Below are 23,637 nucleotides of genomic sequence, written 5' to 3' on the forward strand. Positions count from 1 at the left end.
ACATGAATTCCATTACAAATAATTATGATGAATTAAAGATTAAAGATGACAATTTCATTTATGAAAGCCTTACTTTTAGGCACTATTATGATAGAAAACTGCCTCAAAGCATAAGTGCAGTATGGCAATAATATCTATTCATCCCCGGGACTAAAAATAGTAACAACAACAATTATAATAATAACAAGATTAATAAACGCTGTGAATATAACTGAAACTTTTGAGTTATGACTATGATTCAAATAATTTCTAGCATGCTTTTACTGCTAAAAGCTGATATATGTAAAAAATAAGCAGTATATCACGTAGCTCCATGGAACAGTTGAGAGAGAAGGATAATAACACAATGTTCAGACAATATTGTAGAATAGAAACTTGGACCAAGGAAAGAAGGTGGTGCAGTTATGCCGATGGCTCCAATTATTAACAATCATACGCCCAAAAATTATCATACTGAATTACAATGTTCACTGTGATTGCTAGTACACTATTTTTCGTCTGTATAAAAATTGTACCTGTAATGCCACAACTTAACATGAAATTTCAGTCCACAGTATATTGTAAGTCATATAAGTTAGTAATACACTAATGAAAAGAATCACAAGTTATATTAAGATATTTTTCCTGGGAGAATGGTAACACAATTAAAATTGTAACTGCAGTTATGAAGTTTCACAGGGAAAGTTTACTGTTTACAAGTGCACAATATTTATCATCCCCATTAGTTAAGTTGAGAGCACTGTCATCCAAGGCTGCTTGTAGCCAATAATAGCTATGCTCATTGTAGACAAGTTCATCAGTACAAAGAGTGATTTCGTCTTCAATGAAAAGTGGTAAACAGCCATGTTCCTAGAAATGCTTTGTTTTTGTATAGCTAAAATGATGACAATGGGAAAGAGGCCAAAAATAATTGATTCCTCATGTTTGGATACTAGTGATGACTCTGTTGCTGATCCAGATTTTGTTGTCACAACAGCTGATGGCCTATCGAGCATCATTGATGAGAAGGAGCAAAAGAGCACACTGTTGAAAAGGAAATGAATGAAAGGCATGGGTGAAAAATTGTTTATAAATTGTATGACAGTGAAAATAATCAGTTTTGACAATATAATGTAATTGGATATATAAAAGATCTACTCACCAAGCAGTGGCAGGAGAACACACATATAAGAAAAGGTTTTATGTATGCAAGTTTTTGGAGCCAATGGCTGCTTCTTCTGGGAGAGGAGTTGAAGGGAAGGAAGAGGGATGAAGGAAAAGGAGAGATTTAGGAAATTGGTTACAGTTCAGGAAAGTCATCCACAACTCTGGGTGATGGGAGACTTAACTGGATGGTAATTCTCCCCTGACTTGGGATTCTGGGTGTCTTTTCCTAAACATCTCCAGTCCTTTTCCTTCACCCCTCTTCCTTCACCTTCAGCTCATCTGCTGGAAGAAGCAGCCACTGGCTCCAAAAGCTCGCATACATAAAACCCTTTTTTAATGTGTGTTTATAAATTTTGCAATATAGCATATTAATTCAATTATTTTGCTAATTATGATTATATTATTATTATTATCATCATCATTATTTAATTCTTCATATTATTGTTGTTGTGGAGAGTATTGCCCTAAATAATTATTAAGTGAATGATCGGATATATCAAAGTAAAGTGTGCTTGTGTTCCTCTTGTGTCTTAGGACCATTAAAATTAATATGTTACTCAGTGGATAAAAGTGGAGAAAGTGGATAAGTGGATAAAAGAGAATTCTCTGCATTAAAGAAGCAATTAATAGGTTTTTGCAGCACACATATTTCGGGAAGAAGTATAATTTAATCATTTCATTTTAACACTAGGTATTTTTATTGCAAAAGAGAACTCCTTACAAACCAATGGGCAACCATTAACTATTTCTTCATCCATCTCCACAGTTAAAAATAATGCGACATGTTCCTCACCAGGCACTGCTGGAAAATGGTGACACTCACATGATGAAAGGAAGGTGTGTAACAGAAGTAGAATTCTGTCCTCATGGACAGTAAATAGAGCAAAGAAATCCCTCAACAGAGGTTTCACACACAAAGCACAAAGTAGTCCTGAAATCCATGTTAGATTAATGAAGGCCAGATTTGATCCCAACTTATACTGACTCAAATGTCATAATACGTTAATGGAAGAAAAGAGGCAGGATATTTTTGAACAGTTTTGATAGACAGGAGATCACAGCAAAAGAATTCATCTGCCGATATGTGAAAAATGTTAGCATTAACAGATCTGAAATGTGACTAAATCAATCTCTAATAGTTGATGAGAACAATATTAAAGCACACCAGAAAAAATATTTTTGCATACATTCTCTATTACAGAGATGTGTATGAGCACTGCCATGAAAAACTGGGAGCAGATGCAATTTTGTTGCCTGATATGAGAGGAAAATATTCCAAAAGAGAAAATACATTACAACCTGAAATAAAGAAGCCATTGTGAGAACATATAAAAAGCTTTCTTTACATTGAGTCACATTACACAAGGAAAGAATCAAGCAAAAATACCTTCATGCCAAACTGAGCATTGCAAAATGCACCGAACATACCAGGTATGGGTCAAAAAGACTAAATATGTCCCCTTGAATCCTGCCACATTAAGGTGATACATGGATACATTCAACACTAAGAATATAATCTGTCATTCTTTCAGCCTAAAAATGATGAGTGTGTACTACATGAACTTAAAAAAGGAGGGGCAGTGCTATGTTTGGCATAAGGCCATTGCACATCATGGTTCGAATGAAACAACCAGCTGTCTTTTAACATTTATTATAGATACAAGCTAGTAAAGATGGCAAAATATTCAAATTGTACTTGGATATCTGAGGAGGGCAAAACAGGAACAGATTCCTATTGTATTCATTTATCATCTATTAAGTTTGGAATATTAATCATACAACACTTTCTAGAAAATGGGCACTCCCAGAATGAACTGATCAAAATAACAACCAAGTTGTGTACATTCCGGATTAGTGGATCACCTTAGTTAGAATGAGAAAGGTCGCCAACAAGCTATACACAGTTAATGAAATGAGTCAGGACTGAATATACAACTTCCAGAAAGTACTGTAGAAGCAACAATTGATATATACCACGAATAAAAATAAGGCGATGTGGAGTAAAGTATGTGAAATTGCTGTCTTACAAGGAGGACCATACGAATTGTATCTCAAGTATGCTTACCAGGAAGAAGAAAAGTATACCTTTCTCTAGAAGCAATCAAAGAAAGGCACCTAACATCCTGCAACACCCTTGAATAGGCAAATCATGGGTTCCTACCAGACAGTGAATAAGAAGTTAAAGGACCTTTTGTTGTTACATGGCAGCAAGTGCATCCTAACTGTTTATCATTAGTTTTATCAAAGCCTGGTTTCAAAGCAACCAATACACAAGAACATACTGCTGGTAATGTATAAAGTACTGATAAATGAGGATCTCTTGTGAAAATAATAACACCTTATTTTGTCAATTTTTGTTTTCACAAAGCTGTTGTAGCACACTTACGATACAAATATGCTGCATGTTTTTCCAGAAAAAAAGATTGTAAGTCCACAAAGTCCAATTTTGAAAACAGATGGTGCAAATTAGTGTAGGCTGTTTAAATTCCTTCATTTGTAACTGTTTATCTGTGAAGTTTCAATAAAATTTGACAATTTGGAGTTACAATATTAATACTTGGAGCCATCGATATGACAGCTACTTTTCAAGATGTACCTGCATTTCAAACAGTATGGAGAATCTGAGGAAAGGAAATGTTGGTAAACAATAGCAAAACAATAAGAGCCACTAATGGTCTGGAAGAACAAAAAGTAATAGAGTATACACAAATGGAGCAAAATCATGATAACATGAACAAAACAAAGTAGTATGTAAAGGAAGATAATTGGCACACATGCAAAGATGAGAAGAACTGCAGAAGAAGGCGAATGGAATACTAAATGTATATGCTGAACTGATGGATTGTAGGGTATATTGCAGAATGAACTGATTTCAGAACTTGTATGCATAATGAGAAGCTCCAATTTTTTTCACTTGATACACAGTTCAATATGTGGCTTACAATAGTTCAACACTTTTCTGTTACCCTCCAAATCCCCTTTCCTTTCACCCTTGTTTCTGATTCCTCCCCATTCATTTGAAAGTTCATTTCATTGTTTTATTTGTTTACTTTGTGATTTTCTTTCAATTGACACTTTTGTTGCTACCTTATCTGCTACCTGTGTTTGAAATGAAATGCCCTATGTTTCTTAACTTCATCTATATTACAGGCTTATGAATACTTCATGTCATGCATTTCATGTCTTGTAATTTCCTGTTGAAAATTTGATTTCATGTTCTGTTGGTAATGTTTCTTCTTGCAGCTGACAACTGGGGCTTCATTTGCAGTACACAACTGAAAAGTCTTCTTCCACTCCTTGTAATTTCCTGTTGAAATTTTGATTTTGTGTTCTGTTGGTAATGTTCCTTCTTGCAGCTGGCAACTGGGACTTCTTTTGTAGTACACAATTGAATAGTCTTCTTCCACTCAACACCAAATTTACACCTCATTAAGCTTATAAAAACATTTCTGAGTGCTATACATCTGTTTACATCAAGATAAAAACTAAATTATAAGTGCATAATTATTTATACTTCAGCACTCAACATCATAAATAATTTGAAAAATTACTAATCAATAGTGATACTCCATCTAGTGGAAAACTTTACAAAAATAAGCATGACTACTGCATATACAAAGCAGACCCTCTAAAAGAAAAATACTTCCATTTTCTTATTTTTTGACACAAACAAATGAGTATTTCACAATGCTATTTTTCAGTTTGTTGTGTGTGCAACAAAAACTGCTTCCAGATGTGCCTTTAGTCTGAAGATCACCATTAGCTGGTCAAAACTGCTAACATGCTCATGTGTTTGTGCCAAAAAATAATAATAAAATAACTTGAATGAATCACTGTATCTCCAAGAGATGTCATTTCTTCCAAATGAAAAATTATTAGATTCAATGTCAAGTGCATGGTTTTGCAAATGTAATGGTCAGAGTAATGGATTTTGTAAAGCATTAAATCATAAATTATGTTGGAAAAGTATTTTTCATAGGTTAGTGATAATAAAAAAAAAAAAATATTTCATGGAGAAGGACAAATGTGTCATAAAAACATAAAGGAACTTACTTCGCTTAGAAATGGAATCTGCGTTTAGCATAAGAGTGCTGAAAGCTAATACACGGGGACTAATGACCTCAGCAGTTGAGTCCCATAGTGCTCAGAGCCATTTGAACCATTTGAGCTAATACACAAAATGTTTCAGTAAATGCTTATAGTCACAGAATTCAGCTTAAATAATGAACAATAAAGAACTTGGCAAACTGCTAAACTTGTAGAAGCTAATCACAAAATCTTAAGATAAAAGTTTCCAAAATAAAATCTATGAAATGTTGAATTGAAACATCTCAATGACATTTATTCTTAACTTTAATGACCCTTTGCATACTGGAACTTACAGGATTTTGTCCAAAATTTTTGCCTCCAGACACCATGTATATGCCCCACTCTGATGAAACATTCATTTGTGATGAGACATTTTAAGCCAACTCCAAAAAGTTACATGTTTACAGCAGTTCAGTTTTCTTCAGACAAAAATCAATATTTCCAAAATATAAATCAGTAATAATATCTCCTTACACTCTTATGCATATTTTAATTGAATTTTCTGATGATGTATATGGATTTCATTGCATATTTTTAGTAATTCTGAAAATTTACTAAGAATATCCAAATGAAACTCCCATACATCTTAAAAAACATACAAATAAAATCACACCCCCACTCTCTGATATACTTTTGAAAACTGACGTAAAAATTCCATGTCCATCCCAGACAATTGTAACTTCGATAATTCATCTTTTCCCCAAAATATTTATAATTTCCTGCATCACAGCAAGTTGGTTATTTAAAAACTTTTTCATTTATCTATTGATACAATAATTTTAACAAGTTCATCACAGAAGTAGTATGCATAGGTTGTGTCATAACACTTGTTTAAAATAAAAAATTACTACTAATAGTCACTAATTCTTTGAAAGACTGGCAGTAATAAAAACAAAAAAGTCATCTATCTTTAAAGAATGTTAGTTTCTTTTAATTCACCCTGTTCTTTCAATCTAGCAAAAATCACGACATAAGATCCTATCATATATGGTGGTGTAAACAAATGCTTTTTGCAGTTCATAAAGATAAAACTAATTTGTAGTACTGCCATTACATATGAAACTTCTCTGCATACATGTGTCACAAACATAACAAATGAAAATGAAGCTTATGACTGTTTCTTCACAGTTCTCAGATTACATGACACTAGAGTATTCAGAAAAATGTCATGGGACTAATTAGGCTTATATTGTCCAAACGTAATCCCAGATAAAGTAAGGAACAAAATTTATAGGAAGTCCACAACAGTGGTACTTGTCTTCACTCAGAGCTGTACCTACAAAATTTGAGGAAATAGTAGTTTTGTTGCCTGATGCTTTAGTGGATGTTACCTGAAAGAAAATGGAACCCAATTTAAGATACTGTTTCACTATTCATATCTGTGTGTGATGACATATGAGCAAAAGTATTAAAAAATAGCTGACATACTTCCTCAGAATTTGCATATGCTCCCTGAAGTATTAGATTTAGATTAACCAGAATTATATGTGACTTTTCTATGCTGCAACAGAGCACAGAATAGATTTTAAAAAACAGATTACATTACTACAACAGATAAAATATTCTGATTATTCAAGATTTGTACAACATATAATATATTATGAATATTCAGTTACTACTTATATGGCAGCCAGGTTATTCAGGAGTACAACTGATGTTATGGCACTGACTTAGGTCTGATATTTATCTCGCTCATACAGTAATTTTCATGAAAGGTAGGGAAACTAGTTACAAGAGCTTCATATGTATGCTCCACATAAAACCACAACTGACAAATTGTAAAAATAACTGTAATGTGAGTAAAGACCACTGACAGTGTGCAGTGGGACAAGTGATAAATGTCTTAAAGAGGAAGGCAAGACTGAATGCAAATCTGTACTAGAATTATAAGGCAAGGATATGAAAAGGAAATGAGACCTCAGAACTCAGCAACATTGGGAGAGGTGTCAGACAGGACTTTGTCACTCGCCAACCCTATTTAACATTTGTTTGAAGCAAATAGTGAAAAATTGTATGGAAGGGAAAAGATGCATCAAGATAACTGGATGGAAAATAGAATGCATACGATCCACTGATGAGATGGTGGTTTCACAGAAAATGAAGAGACACTGATTCAAGTGCTGAATTACCTGAATGAAGTATGTGTAGCATATGGTATGAAAGACACAAAAAGAAAATAAAAGGCACGATGACAGACCTTAAGAAAAGAAGAGCAGCATATAAGTTACAGCTAGAAATCATAGAACAGGTGATAGCATTCAATTATTTGGTAAGTTAAGATAAGGGAAGACATGCACTGTGAACAGGACATAAATGTCAGACTGATGCTGGTGAAAGAGGCATTTCAAAATCTTAAAAATACTCTCAGCTAGTGGTTGGAATATAGAATTATGGAAGCCACTGGTGAAATGCCAGATATGGAGTGTGGCCTTGTATGGAGAAGAAACATTGACACTGGGAAGCAGGATGAGAGGAGAATTTGAAGTTTGTAAAATGTAGATGTAGCACAGAATGGAGAACGTCAGCTGGACTGATGAAGTCGAGATTGATGAGATACTGAGAAGAGTTGGAGAAGATAGGAGGATGTTGCTGACAGTGAAGAATAGAAAGCTGAAGTGGCTAGGACTTAATCTGGGGTGAGACTGCCTTCTAGTTGAGGCAATTGAAGATTTTATTCTGGGAAGAGAATGAAAGTCAGAAGAAGATACTAGATGCTGGCTGATGTCAGCAGATCACAAGGATGGTACAAAAGAATGAAGAGAAAAGCAGAGGACAGAGATGCATGGAGTGCTATGAAGTCTAACCCTGCCACAAGGCAGATAAGCAACTGATGATGTATTATTTAGTTGCAACTCCTTGTACAATTTAATAAAAATTTTTTCGATAGGGTACCTGTGAATAACATGTGAACAGAAACACATTGTCCACCATAATTCATTTATTTTCAACAAAGATAAGTGTCACACACTGATCACAGATGGAATCACAATGTTTCAGCTATATTTCAATGTCACTCTGAATTTCATTATTATAATTATTTTCATGAGGAATAAGAGCATTCAAAACTTACTTTGTTTTAGATACATATTTACTGGATGAATTAACCATTACTGGTGCTCTTTATCTTTTTCAGTCATAAATGAAAACGGAAATTGAAACTAATGAGTAATAGAAGGAAGTGGGTAGTGTAGTTTACTTTCATTTGATGGGATAGTCAGAACTAGTAAAGTGCAATCTGTAACAAATCTTTTCATGTATATTTGTAGTTTACTTAATAATTAATCATCAATATAAGCATCTTCTTTCTGATACATGAAAGTAGAACCAGTTTGGACACAACAGCTACATAATAAATTTGGATTCCAACTCTAACCCTGTGAAAGTAAGCATCACAAGCACGTAAGCATCACAAGCAAGTAAACCTTAAGTGAGACAAAAATGATGCTTATGTAAATTAAAAGAAATGCAACCACTGATGTATACCAGATTGTGCAGAAATATGTAACAGAAAACAGTAACGAGTGTGGTTTGAAAAGTTCTTGAAACGGAATAGAAAAGAAGTACTGAATCACTGAAACTTTTTTTTATTTTTCAATGTAGTCTCCTTGCAGATTAATGCACTTGGTCCAATGATGTTCCAGTACCTTGATCCCATCTCAAAAATGAGTTTCCTCCAGGCCTGCAAAATAGTTGTCAACTCTGGCTATCAGTTCTATGTTTGAAGTGAATATTCATCCACCAAGAAAAATTTTTGGTTTTGGAAAGAGATGGAAATCTGACGGAGCCATGTCAGGTGAATAAGGCCGATGTGGCAACAATTCATACCTTAGTTCGTGTAATTTTGCACTGGCGATGGCACGTGTGTGGGCACGCATTGTCCTGTCGCAGCCACCATCATGCAGATACTTTTTTCATTTCTAATTCTTTGGTTATATTGTGATATACCATTTCAAATGACATCTAGCAAGCATGAGCAATTTCACACACTTTCAATTGGCAATCCTCCATGACCAATTTATGTACTTTTGCAATGATTTCTAGAGTAGTGACACATCTTGGCCAACCACTGCGTAGATCATCATCTAAGCTCTCCCGACCAAATTTAAATTCATTTTTCCACTTGGCAACAGTTGCATATGAAGGAGCAGAGTCCCCCAGTGTATTCTGGAAATCGGCATGAAAGTTCAAAATGGCTCTGAGCACTATGGGACTTAACTTCTGAGGTCATCAGTCCCCTAGAACTTAGAACTACTTAAACCTAACTAACCTAAGGACATCACACACATCCATGCTCAAGGCAGGATTCGAACCTGCGACCGTAGCGGTCGCGCGGTTCCAGACTGTAGCGCCTAGAACCGCTCGGCTCCTCTGGCCAGCACCGACATGAAAGTCCTCTGCTTTCATATCATTCTTTACAAAGTATTTAATCACTGCTCAAATCTTGATTTTTTCCATCTTTACAAATCACTATGCAGGAACAACAACAAACACCGCCACAGCTTTCTTCCAAGAGCACCGACGTGGCACGTCTTTACAGGCAAAATTCCAATGAATATCATGTGAACAACTCATTGCGAAAGTGCTGACCTCTCATGGTGATTCAGAGAACTTTTCAAACCATCCTTGTACACTTCTGCAGTCACAACACAATTGGTTATTGATTATTGACTATTTACAACAGTTGTCTAGTTGCCTGAGTAGATTTGGGTGGTCAGAATAGTGTGAGGCAGGTCTTTTGACAGACAACTCAGTAGTTACACAAAAAGATGAAAGGAGTTCAGAGGGTATAGTGTATAAAAGGTAGAAACAAGGTGGATATGAAGAGGGATACAGGGAGGGGAGAGAGAAAGGGAGAGAGTGGAAAAGGAAGGGGAGCATGGAGGGGGGGAGAGGGGGGAGGAAGGGAGGGAGGGAGGGAGAGAGAGAGAGAGAGAGAGAGAGAGAGAGAGAGAGAGAGAGAGAGACTGACTTAATGGAGAGGTGGAGGAAGAGTGTCGGGAGAAGGCAGTACATGATCTGGACAGGGAAGGAGTGGTTTGGACAGAAAAGAGAAGGTAAAAGATAATGTGAGTCAGTGTGCAACAGATAAACAGAAGTTTAGGCCAGGAGGATTGTAAGAAAACAGGATATGCTAGAGGCTAGAGAGACAATTCCCAGCTGCCTAGTTCAGAGAATATTTTGCTGGAAGGCACTACCCAAATGATGCATACAGTGAAATTTGAAGTAATTTTGCTGTGGTGCACAGCCTGTTAAGCAACAGGATGGTCAAGTTATTGGTTTCCCACAGTTTGGAAGTGGGCACTCGTGTGAGTAGACAGTTGGATACTTGTCATGTCCACATAGAAAGCTTTGCAGTAATTTCAGCATAGCTAGTATGTATATAACATGGCTGCTTTAATATGTGGCCCTGGCTTATGTTGGGTAGGAGATGCCTGTGACTGCACTGCAATAAGAGGTGGTGCGTGAGATGTATAGGGCACATTTTGCACCTGAGTAAACCACAAGAGAATGACCAATATGCCGCATGATTGGGGGCAGGGTTGAGAGCAGGGTTGTACTAGGGATGTACAAGGATGTTCTGTGGGTTGGTGGGCAGTGGAACTCTACTTTGAGTGATGTGGGTACAATTTAGGGTAGGATATCCATCTACTCAGGGTACAACATGAGATAGTCAAAGCCCTGGTGAAGGATGTGTTTGAGCTTTACAAGGCCAGGGTGACACTGTGTGATCAGAGGAGTGTTGGTCAGTGGCTGGTTAACAGGTTTACTGGCGTCATAGGAGGAGATAGCACAAGATATCTGTTTACAGATGAACTGGGTAGGATGTTTCCTTTCCATAAAGGCTCTGGTAGGATTATCAGTATGCTTTGACAACTCATGCTTTCCATGCACATGCAGTGTCAACAGGTGGCGAGGCTGTAAAGGTAGGAACTGCTTGACATGCAACAGGGGACAGCAATCAAAGTGTAGGTACTGTTGGTGGTTGGTGAGCTTGATATGAACAGACATATCTATGTAGCTGTCTTAGCTGTCTGAGAAATGGAGATCAAGATCTGGGAATGTGGCTCATTGGGTTAAGGAGCAGGTAAAATGGATTTGTGAGTAGGCGTTGAGATTATGGAGGAAAGAGCAAAGGTTGTTCCTGCCATGAGTCTATACCATGAAAATGTCACCAGTGAATCTGAAACAGACAAGAAATTTTAGATGCTGACTCAATGAGAAGTTTCCTCCAGCTGGCCCATAAATAAGTTGGCATTGAATATGCCATGCAAGTATCTATGGAAATACCATGAATTTGTTTACGGCGTTGGTCATTGGAACTGAAAAAAATTGTGAGCCAGGATGTCTTTGGCTATGGGAAAGATGTGGTTGGTTTGGTATCAGTACATTGGGAAAGGTAGTTTTGCATAGTAAGGCCATGGGCATGGGGGATGTTAGTGTACAAGGACATCACATCCACAGTGACAAACAAGGAGTCTGGTGGTAATGGCACATGAACAGGGGAAAGTTGGTGGGCCGGCCGGTGTGGCCGTGCGGTTCTGGGCGCTTCAGTCTGGAACCGCGTGACCGCTATGGTCGCAGGTTCGAATCCTGCCTCGGGCATGGGTGTGCGTGATGTCCTTAGGTTAGTTAGGTTTAAGTAGTTCTAAGTTCTAGGGGACTGATGACCACAGAAGTTATGTCCCATAGTCCTCAGAGCCATTTTTGAAAGTTGGTGAAAGGTGGTGAAGAAAGTGAGCAGTGTCTTGAATGTAAGATGGGAGATTACGGATAATAGTTTGGAGGTGTTGGTCAACAAAGAAAGAACATTACATCCAGCCACAGTGGGACAAACTGTAGAGAGATTTGTGTGGTTGGGATTGTATAGTTGGGAGGACTAGGCCACAGGTAGGAATCTGGCGGTTGCTGTTGTGATTCTTACATGCACAGACATTAACAGTATAACGCCAAGGATAGTTGAACTCACCACATAGCAGAGATACTGAGTCACAATTAGGCACAACAAAAAGCCTGTCACACAATAAGCTTTTTGGCCTTTGCCAAAAATAAATAACACACACACAAATGCAACTCACACACACATGGCCACAGTCTCTGGCAGCTGAAGCCAGACTTTGGACAGCACAAATGATGGAAGAGGCAACCAGATGGGGGTAAGGAAGAGACTGGGGCAAGGAGGGAGACGGATAGCTGGGTAATGGTGGGGGAAGTAAAGTGCTGCTGGAGGAACATTCAGGGATGAGGTGGAGAGTGTGTAGGGCACCTAGTTGCAGTTGAGAGAATAGACCCAGGGCATAGGAGAGGGGGGGGGGGGGGGGTTACTGGAAAAGAAGTAAGAAGACAGGGTGTGTTGGTGGAATAGAGGAGGGCTGCATAGTACTGAAATGGGAACAGGGAAGGGGCCAGATGGGTACGGGCAATGAATAATGAAGATTGAGGCCAGAGGGGTTACAGGAATGTAGGATATGTTGCTGGGAGAGTTCCCAGCAGTGCAATTCAGAAAAGCTGGTGTTGGCGGGAAGGATCCAGATGGCACAGGCTGTGAAACAGTCATTGAATTGAAAGATGTAATGTTGGGTAGCATGCTTAGCAACTGGGTGGTCCAGTTGTTTCTGGCCACAGTTTGTCTGTGGTCATTCATGTGGACAGACAGCTTGTTTGTTGTCATACCCAAGTAGAATGCAGCAGAGTGGTTGCAGCTTAGCTTGTAGATCACATGACTGGTTTCAAAGGTAGGCCTGCCTGGGATGGGATGCTGATGTTTGTGACCGGACTGGAGTAGGTGGAGGTGGGAGCATGTATGAGACAGGTCTTGCATCTAGGTCTTTTGTAGGGATATGGGCCATGAGGCAATGGGTTGTGAGCAGGGGTTGTGTAGGAATGGACAAGGATATTGTGTAGGTTTGGTGGGATAATGGGTAGGACATATCTCATTTCAGGACACGATAAGAGGTAGCTGAAACCCTGGTGGAGAATGCAATTTAGTTGCTCCAGTCCTGGGTGGTACTAAGTCACAAGGAGAATGCTCCTCTGTGGCTGGATGGTGGGACCTTGGGAGGTGGTGGGCAACTGGAAAGATAAGGCACAGGAGATATGTTTTTTATAGAAGTTTGGGGGGTAATTACAGTTGTGAAGGCCTCAGTGAGACCCTGGGTGTATTTTGAGTGGGACCACTCATCACTGCAGACGTGACAGCCATGGGTGGCTAGGCTGCATGGAAGGGACTTCTTGGTATGGAACAGGTGGCAGCCGTGGAAGTGGAGGTATTGCTGGTGGTTGGTAGCTTTGGTATGTACAGAGGTACTGATGTAGCCATCTTTGAGGTGGAGGTCAACATTGAGGAATGTGGCTTGTTGTGTGGAGTAGGACCAGGTGAAGCAAATGGAGGAGAAAGTGTTAAGGTTCTCGAGAAATGTGGATAGGGTGTCCTCACCCCAGATCAGCCATTGTTCTTACCCATCTAGCCCCTTCCCTATTCCCATTCCAGTACTACATAGCCCCCTATTCCACCAGCACACCTTGTCTTTTTACTTCTCTCCTTTTCCCTGCTATCCCTCCTCCTCCCCACTCCAGCCTTTTCCTTACCCCCACCCGGTTGCCTCTCCCAATGTGCTGTTGTTTGTAGTCTGCCTTCAGCTGCCAGAGACTGTGGTCATGTGTGTGTGTGTGTGTGTGTGTGTGTGTGTGTGTGTGTGTGTGTGTGTGTGTGTGTGTGTGTGTATGTGTGTGTGTTTAGTCTGTTTTTGACAAAAGCGTTGTTGGCCAAAAGCTTATTGTGTGACAGTCTTTTTGTTTTGCCTATCTGCAACTCAGTATCTCTGCTATATGGTGTGTAGCAACTATCCTCTTCATAACATTGTTGCATTCCATCTTGGATTTTACACTGTTTGAATATGCACAGACATTACATAGTTATAAAGGGTATATATGTAAGGTTCTATCAAGACAATTTTAATTTTAAATTTACCTGTAATGAACATCAAGTATTCTATTTGATGACAGATCCAAGCATAAGAAACCACTGTGTCCTTCAGGTGGAGTTGGTTTTAGAGAAGCTAAGTGCACTTCTAAGTTTCTTGCGTACTCTAGGTGATGTCCATTTGCTGGCGACACCTAACAATGGCCTTAGCTCATTTGGTGAAACACCTTCATCTACGTCATCTGCTTCAGTTTTAATTTCCATTTTCTGGAAAAAAATGACAGCAATAGGTCATAACTGCAATGGTAGGCTCTTTTTTCTTATATCTTTTATACAGTCATTCTCATTTCCATTGTGTTCTCAATGAGATACGGATGACATATTCTGACCTTATACTGAAGCAAACTGATTCTGTTACTTATGTCTTCTGTTAGGAGCATTCTGCTTAATTCTCTAATAATATCACCCACTGATTCATTGACTACCTTCATCTCATGCTTAAAACAGTAATTCTGCTATGTTGCTGTTACGTACCACATTTTAAATGCAGGTTATATGTAACTACAAATTGTGGCTCTGTTACTATGCTCTCACATCAATAATGTAAATATTCATGCTAATGCATAGGTATATATTACAAGTACATACCTGCACAATTAATCTCAGCAGAAGATGTTGTGTTTCAAGTGCTGCTGCTATTTCTTTCAGTCTCTTTTTTTGTTTATTTAATTCCTCTGTCATATAATCTTCACTGTTTTCCAACACCATTTCAACTCCTGTGGAAGGAAATTATGAAGGAAAGTTAATTCAACTAAAATATAGCAGTGTTGTTTGATATATTTAGAAAACAATCAGCAAGAGATGTGCAGATGATAACTCAACATCTGAGCAAAAGAACAATTAATGTATTTCTGAGATATATAAGTTTCTGCAGAGAAAACACATATATATTAAATAAGATTATGACAAATGATAGAATGGTGACATGTAAATTAACATAACATATCTATGATAAGTATCCAAATGCTATTTTTTGTCACTTAGCTTTTGTTACATTATTTTGTCTTAATGTCATGGTGATCAACTAATATTAGTGAAAAACACATCAGGAAAATCTGGAATCCAGGAAAACAGTTGTAGCCAGCATTCTACAAAGAGAACAATGTTATGTGAAGGATAGGTTGATACTCACCATACAGTGGAGATATTCACTCACAGATAGGCACAACCAAAAAATGCGCAAAAAAGTAAGCCAGAAAGTCCTTCATTTGAATTAGACGCATAGACCATATAACGGAGATGCTGAGTCACAGAAAGGCGCTACAGAAAACTCTCACAATTAATGCTTTTGGACACTAAGGCCTTTGTCAACAATAGACGTAGACAAAGCAAAACGCTAACTGCAGTCTCAGGCAACTGAAACCACACTGCGAGCAGCAGCACCACAAAATGATAGGAGTGATGACTGGGTGGGTAAGGAGGAGGCTGGGGCAGGGAGGGGGCAGGAGAGTGTGGTAGGGGTGGCAGACAGTGGATTGCTGCAGTTTAGTCAGAGGGCAGGGGAGAGGTGAGGAGTATGTGGGGCGGACAGGGGTGGAGTTGCAGAAAAGGAGAGAAGTAAAAAGACTGGGTGTGAAGGTGGAATGATGGCTGTGTAGTGCTGGAATGGGAATAGTGAAGAGGCTACATGGGTGAGGACAGTGACTAACAAAGGTTGAGGCCAGGAGGGTTACAGGAACATAGGATGTATTGCAGGGAAAGTTCCCAGCTGTGCAATTCAGAAAAGCTGCTGTTGGTGGGAAGGATCCGTATGGCACAGGCTGTGAAGCAGTCATTGAAATGAAGGATGTCATGTTTGGCAGCGTGCTCAGCAACAGGGTGTCCACTAGTTTCTTGGCCACAATTCGTCGGTGGCCACTCATGTGGACAGACAGCTTGTTGGTTGTCATGTCCACATAGAATGCAGGACAGTGGCTGCAGCTTAGCTTGTAGATCGTATGATTGGTTTCACAGGTAGCCCTGCCCTTGATTGGATAGGTGACCAGACTGGAGTAGGGGTGGTGTGAGGATGTATGGCACAGGTCTTGCATCTAAGTCTATTACAGGAGTAAGAGCTGTGAGGTAAGGGGTTGGGAGCAGGGGTTGTGTAAGGATGGATGAGTATATTCTGTAGATTCCGTGAACAGCAGAATACCGCTGTGGAGGGTGGGGGAGGTGGGAATGATAGTAGGCGGGATATTTCTCATTTCAGAACATGACCAGAGGTAGTTGAAACACCAGTGGAGAATCAAATTCAGTTGCTCCAGTCCCGGTTGGTACTGAGTTCCAAGTGGAATGCTCCTCTGTGGTCGGATGGTGGGAATTTGGGAGGTGGTGGGAGACTGGAAAGATAAGGCATGGTATATTTGTTTTTGTAAAAAATTGTGAGGATAATTACAGTTTGTGAAAGCTTTAGTGGAACCCTCGGTATATTTCAAGAGGAACTGCTTGTCTCTACAGCTGGAACCGAAACTGCAACTGGTAGCAGCTGTCGAACTAGAGGTACTGCTAGTGGTTATTTAGTTTGATATGGACAGAGGTACAGACGTAGCCATCTCTGAGGTGGAAGTCAACATCTAGAAGGTGGCCTGTTGGGATGTGTAGGACCAGGTGAAGCCAATGGGGGAGAAGTTGTTGAGGATCTGGAGGAATGTGGAGAGGGTGTTCTCACCCTCGATCCAGATAGCAAAGATGTTAGCAATGAAAGGTGTTTAGGATTTTGGGTTTTTAGGAAGGATTCCTCTAGATGGCCTGTGAATAGGTTGGCATAGATGGTGCCATGGGGGTGCCAATAGCTGTACCCTGGATTTGTTTGTAGGTAATGCCTTCAAAGGGGAAGTAATTGTAGGTGAGGATATAGTCGGTCATGGCAACTAGGAAGGAGGTTGTTGGTTTGGAATCCGTTGGGCATTGGGAAAGGTAGTATTCAATAGCGGTAAGGCTGTGGGCATTAGGAATGTTAGTGTAAAGGGAAGCAGCATCAACCGTGATGAGCAGGGCATCGTGTGGTATAGGGACAGGAACTGTGGAGAGTTGCTGGAGGAAATGTTTGGTATCTTTCATATAGGAGAGTAGGTTCCGGGTAATAGGTTAAAGGTGTTGGGCTACGAGAGCAGAGATTCTCTCAGTGGGGTACAGTAACCCGCCATAATGGGGTGTCCTGCGTGGTTAGGTTTATGGACTTTAGGAAGCATGTAGACGGCAGGAGTGCGGGGAGTGGTAGGAGTGAGTAGAGAGATGGAGTCAGGGGAGAGGTTGTGGGATGGGCCTAAGGATTTGAGAAGTGACTGGAGATCCTGCTGGATTTCTGGAATGGGGTCAATGTGGCAAGGTTTGTAGGTAGAGGTATGTGACAGAGTCCTTCGGTCAGGTAATCCTTGTGGTTCAATACAAAGTGGTGGAGCCTTTGTCCGCAGGTAGGATTATAAGGTAGGGATCAGTTTTTAGATGGTGGACTGCAGTTCTTTCTGCAGACATAAGGTTAGTTTTCATGTTGGGGAAATTGGGGAATGATGGCGAGGCAAGGTTCGAGGATAAGAAATTCTGGAAAGTTAACAGGAGGTGATTCGGGGGCAGTGAGGGTGGATCACAGTTAGATGGAGGAGTGAACTAAGTTAGGCAGGGATCAGTATTGGTCTTTGGTTGAGTCTGATTGGTAGGGTTGGTGGAAAAATAGTGTTTCCATTGTAGGAACTGGGAGAAGGAGAGAAGGTCTTTAACAAGTTCTGGATGACTGAATTTGAGAGTGGGGCAAAAGGTGAGGCCTTCGGAAAGGATTGCTATTTCTGTGGTCTTAAGGCTTCTGGAGGAAAGGTTCATGACTGTGTTATGGGTCTGTTTAGGTTCTGGATTCTGTATGGTGGTGGGAGTGAGTTTGGAGGGTGGGGTAAGTGTAATAGGTCTGCGAGACAGCGTTTGTCTGCTATGAGGAGACGTGGGGGTGGTTTGGAGGTTGTTGTAGAGGTGATAGACAGGAGTAGGAAGTGAGCAGGACGGATATCTTTTTGAGTTATCATTGTGCATGTTGCTCAGGTTCCTGCAAGTTTCAATGTGTGTTATGGGTTCCAGGAATTTGGGACTGCATAGCAGAAGAATTTTGCAGATGGAGAGAAGGTACTGCAAGGAGGTTTGGGCTTGGTCGATACGGTTTTGCAGGACTATGTTGGTGAGGGCTTAACATTGGCAGAATCTGAACAGGTGTAGGTCATTTTGGAAGTAGGGATGGCAGCCAGAGATGGGTAATTTGATGGTAAGGCCATTTGGGGGGATTCCAGGAGCCAAGCAACAACTTTTCTGTATTGACACAGATGGAACGAGCAAGGATCCATGTTGGTGGGAAAAATGCAAAAAATTACGTAAACAATACAGAATTACATCCAAAAAATTTTGCAAAAATACATCCAAATATGAGTGAAAATTCACAAAAAGGATGAAAAGAATGCTAAAGGGGGAAACAAGATGAAATCTGAGGGAGCATACAGTAGTGAATGGCAAAAACTCACTAAAATTGGCTTGAAGCCACAAGGATCAAAGTAAGGTTCAAACTGTTACTTTTACTTGTTTTAGGTTAAAAAGAATTTGTTTACTTCATTGAACATTACATTTATTTTGGATTGTACAACCACACAAAGACACACAACGACAAAGACAAAGTTTCTAGTACTTGTCTCTCCAAAGACTCTACAGCAGAAGTACTGCCAACTTTGTTTGCCACTTAATTAAATACAAACACATATAACTGTAACACTTTCCCTTAGTTAATTAAGAAAAAAAGGGAACACATCAACATGAAAGACTCATCTTATAACATAAATCTAACAGTCTTGGTTTTGCCAGTGGCTTCGTCAATATATCTGCTAACTGGTCCACAGCTGATATATATTGAATGCCTAACTCTCCTTCCAATACCATTTCTCGGATGAAGAAGTGCTTTATTTTTATATGCTTAGTGTGATGATGGAACTCAGGGTTTTGTGTGAGTTTCACTGTTGCCTTATTGTCAACCTTAAGGACTGGAACTTCACTCGGCTTTCTCTTTCCTCTAGAAAGTCTACACAGATAAATTATCTCCTTCACAGCTTCTGTTGCAGCTACCAGCTCTGCTTCTTCTGTTGTAGATGTTGCAGTCATTGCCTGTCTTTGGCTGAGCCAGGAGATAGCTCCACCTGCACATGTAACAAGTACACCAGATGTTGACCATCCAGTTTTGTTGCACCCTCCAAAGTATGCATCACTGTAGCAATCTAATAAGTTACACTTCTCTGCATTCTTTCCTTCTACCTGTAATGTATCTGGTTCCTTTACAATTGGTATTGAGACAGGTTTGCACTCTTGAAAACTGAAATGCTCCAAAATCTTCTTTGCATAGGCTTGTTGACTTATCTTGATTGCACCATCATCAATGCGTTTTATCTCAAGTCCAAGGAAATATGATGCTGGTTTCACAGTGATCTTAAATTCAGCCTTCAACTCATCAACAAACTTTCTGGCATCCAGCTGATCACTTGCTGTAACTACCCCATTGTCTACATAAAGAGCAACTAACAGTTTCTTGTCACCTTCTTCTCTGATATGTAAACAAGGATCTGCATTGCTTGCCTTGAAACCTGCTGACATGATAAATGCTCCAAACCGTTTACTCCAACATCTTGGGGATTGCTTAGGTCCATACAAACTTTGCCTTAATTAGCAAACTTTCTCTGTGCCATCATTATACCCTTCTTCTCGTTCTCCATACAAGAATGCTGTAGAGACATCAAACTGTATTAGATGCATCTTTTCAGCTGCAGCAACACTTAACATTGAACGAATTGTGCTCAACTTAGCTACTGGACTGAAGGTCTCACTGTAGTCTAAACCTTAGTGTTGATTAATCCCCTTGATGAGAAGTCTTGCTTTATATTTCTCAACACTTCCATCAGCATTAGTCTTTACACAAAAAACCCACTTACATGGTATAGCTCTTGCTCCTTTTGGTAGAGTACTCAGTTCCCATGTCTGATTCTCTTGTAGTGACTTCATTTTTTCATTTTTCATAGCTTGCCTACATTTATCTATCACTTTGTGTACTATTTACAGCTTCTTCATATGATTCTGGTTCTTCAAATGGTTCAAATGTCTCTGAGCACTATGGGACTTAACTTCTGAGGTCATCAGTCCCCTAGAACTTAGAACTACTTAAATCTAACCAACCTAAGGACATCACACACATCCATTCCCAAGGCAGGATTCAAACCTGCGACTGAAGCGGTCGCGCGGTTCCAGACTGTAGCGCCTAGAACCGCTCGGCCACTCCGGCCGGCTCTTGATCTTCATTTGTATCATTAATCATCTCTTCAGTGAACATTAGAAAGTCATTTAGCCACGAAGGTTTCATTAATGTTGAACGATTTCGCAGTTGTTGGAGAGGCTTCAACAACTCCTTGCTGGAGTTTGCTTCATCTTCTTCTTCAGCTGCATATTTTCCCTGATTACTTTGCTCACTATCCTGCTATGGTAATTTGACTTGTTCTTGACAACTTGCAGGCTTTTCATTGAAGATTACATCTCTGCTGAGAATGACTTTGTTTTCTTCTTTCACCCAAATTCTGTAATGCTCATCTCCACCATACCCCACGATATTAACCTTTACAGCTTTCTTATCCATTTTCTGTCTTCTATGAACTAGAATGTGGGCATAGCATGTAGAGCCTATTACACGTAAATGTTTTATTCTTGGCTTCTTACCACAGCTGAAATGGACTAATTCTTTCCACAGATGATTTTGCAGTTTGATTCAGAATGTACACTGATGCTCCAACCAATTCCGGCCCTATGGTTGCTATGAAATTAGCTTCTTTATTTGAATACTTGAAGGTTCTTGCGATTTCAACTATAGTTCACATGTCCCGCTCACTTCCACCTTTTTGTTGTGGTGTGCAGGGTGCTGTCAGCCTCTGAGTAACACCTTCTGCATACAGTATGTTCTTAACTTCCTTACTGACAAATTCTGCACCATTTTCACTCAGCAGTTCTTTGACTGTATGACCCAGCATTTTCGAATGTTGAAGAACAAACATATTTCAATTCATGTTTAACTTCAGATTTTTGCCTTATGATGTAGCAATATAGAAATTTTGTGTAGCTATCTTTGAACACAACCATGTATCTCTTCTACTGAAAATATTCATTGAAAGATCCACAGATATCAGCTGACATTAGTTCACCTGGCAGGTTAACTTCTCCCTGTGACCAAATGGTAAGCAATGTGCTTTGCCACAAATGTATGGCTTTCAAAATGACTTCTCCAAGGAAACATCTACATCTACATCTACATACATACTCCACAATCCACCATACAGTGCGTGGCGGAGGGTACCTCGTACCACAACTAGCATCTTCTCTCCCTGTTCCACTCCCAAACAGAACGAGGGAAAAATGACTGCCTATATGCCTCAGTACGAGCCCTAATCTCTCTTATCTTATCTTTGTGGTCTTTCCGCGAAATGTAAGTTGGACCCTAGCAGCCTGCCTCTGAATTGCTTCTATGTCCTCCCTCAATACAACCTGATAGGGATCCCATACGCTCAAGCAGTACTCAAGAATAGGTCGTATTAGTGTTTTATAAGCGGTCTGCTTTACAGATGAATCACATCTTCCCAAAATTCTACCAATGAACTGAAGACGACTATCCGCCTTCCCCACAACTGCCATTACATGCTTGTCCCACTTCATATCACTCTGCAATGTTACGCCCACATATTTAATCGATGTGACTGTGTCAAGCGCTACACTACTAATGGAGTATTCAAACATTACAGGATTCTTTTTCCTATTCATCTGCATTAATTTACATTCATCTATTGTTAGAGTTAGCTGCCATTCTTTACACCAATCCCAAATCCTGTCTAAGTCATCTTGTATCATACAGTCACTCAACGATGACACCTTCCCGTACACCACAGCATCATCAGCAAACAGCCGCACATTGCTATCCACCCCATCCAAAAGATCATTTATGTAGGTAGAAAAAACAGCGGACCTACCACACTTCCCTGGGGCACTCCAGATGATACCCTCACCTCCGATTAACACTTACCATCAAGGACAACGTACTGGGTTCTATTACTTAAGAAGTCTTCGGACCATTCACTTACTTGGGAACCAATCCCATATGCTCGTACCTTAGTTAGGAGTCTGCAGTGAGGCACTGAGTCAAACGCTTTCCGGAAGTCAATGAATATGGCATCCGTCTGATACCCTTCATCCATGGTTCGCAAGATATGAGAAAAAAGGGTGAGTTGCATTTTGCAGGAGTGATGCTTTCTAAAGCCAAGCTGATGCATGGACAGCAACTCCTCTGTCTCAAGGAAATTCATTATATTCGAACTGAGAACGAGAATCCTGCAACAAACCAATGTTAAGGATATTGGTCTGTAATTTTGAGGATCCGTCCTTCTACCCTTCTTATATACAGGCATCACCTGCGCTTTTTTCCAGTCGCTCGGGACTTTACGTTGGGCAAGAGATTTGTGATAAATGTAAGCTAAGTAAGGAGCCAATGCAGTGAAGTACTCTCTGTAAAACCGAATTGGAATCCTATCAGGACCTGGCGATTTATTTATTTTCAACCCATTCAGCTGCTTCACAACCTCAGGGATGTCTATCACAATGTCCTCCAAACGGGAATCTGTACGAGACTCAAACGGCGGTGATCCTCCTGTGTGAAAGATTTCTCAAATGCTAAATTTAAAATTTCAGCTTTCATTTTGCTGTCTTCCGTTGCCAGGCCAGACTGATCAGTGAGTGACTGGATGGAAGCCTTCGACCCGCTTACCGATTTTACGTAAGACCAGAATTTCCTTGGGTTTTCAGCAAGATCTTTTCCTAAGCTATGACAGTGGTATTGGTTGAATGCTTCGTGCATCGCTCTTTTTACAGCAGCACGAATCTCTACTAACTTTTTCCTGTCCTCATTCTCCCAATCTTTCTTGTACCGCGAGTGCAACTGCCTTTGCTTCCTGAGCATTCTCTGAATTGCGCTGTTAAACCACGGTGGGTCTTTTCCATCCGTAACCCACTTTTTCGGCACATACTTGTCCAATGCGTGATTTACAATGTGTTTAAAATTTGCCCATAATTCTTCCACGTCCATCGTACTGGAAGTAAATGAAGTCAATTCATTTACTACGTGGGATGCTAACAACTGCTTATCTGCTCTTTCTAGTAAGAATACTCTCCTAGCCTTCTTGACTGACTTTTTAACTTTCGTAACCATAGTCGTAATGACAACATCATTATCACTAATCCCTGCCTCCCCACTGATACAGTCGATGAGGTCTGGTCTGTTCGTGGCTACCAGATCTAAAATATTTCCATTATGCATTGGTTGTCGATTTAGCTGCTCAGGACTGTTTTCGGATAATGTGTTCAAAAGTAATTCACACGATGGCTTGTCTGTACCA

The 23,637-nt window shown here is 39.9% G+C and overlaps 1 protein-coding gene across 1 annotated transcript in view; it reads right to left on the bottom strand.

Moving 5' to 3' along the window:
• Positions 1 to 6,527: 6,527 nt before the first annotated feature.
• The window catches only part of LOC126258163 (transient receptor potential cation channel subfamily A member 1), a 441,338-nt gene continuing 424,228 nt past the window's right edge, over positions 6,528 to 23,637 (bottom strand). The window contains exons 20-22 of the mRNA XM_049955623.1: positions 14,804 to 14,931; positions 14,204 to 14,422; positions 6,528 to 6,566 (exon numbers count right to left, since the gene is read on the bottom strand). Coding sequence (XP_049811580.1) covers positions 14,267 to 14,422; positions 14,804 to 14,931 — 284 coding nt within the window. The 3' untranslated portion in view covers positions 6,528 to 6,566; positions 14,204 to 14,266. The remainder of the gene's footprint in view (positions 6,567 to 14,203; positions 14,423 to 14,803; positions 14,932 to 23,637) is intronic.

Source organism: Schistocerca nitens, chromosome 1 (assembly GCF_023898315.1).
Source record: "Schistocerca nitens isolate TAMUIC-IGC-003100 chromosome 1, iqSchNite1.1, whole genome shotgun sequence".
In the NCBI taxonomy this organism is placed as follows: domain Eukaryota; kingdom Metazoa; phylum Arthropoda; class Insecta; order Orthoptera; family Acrididae; genus Schistocerca; species Schistocerca nitens.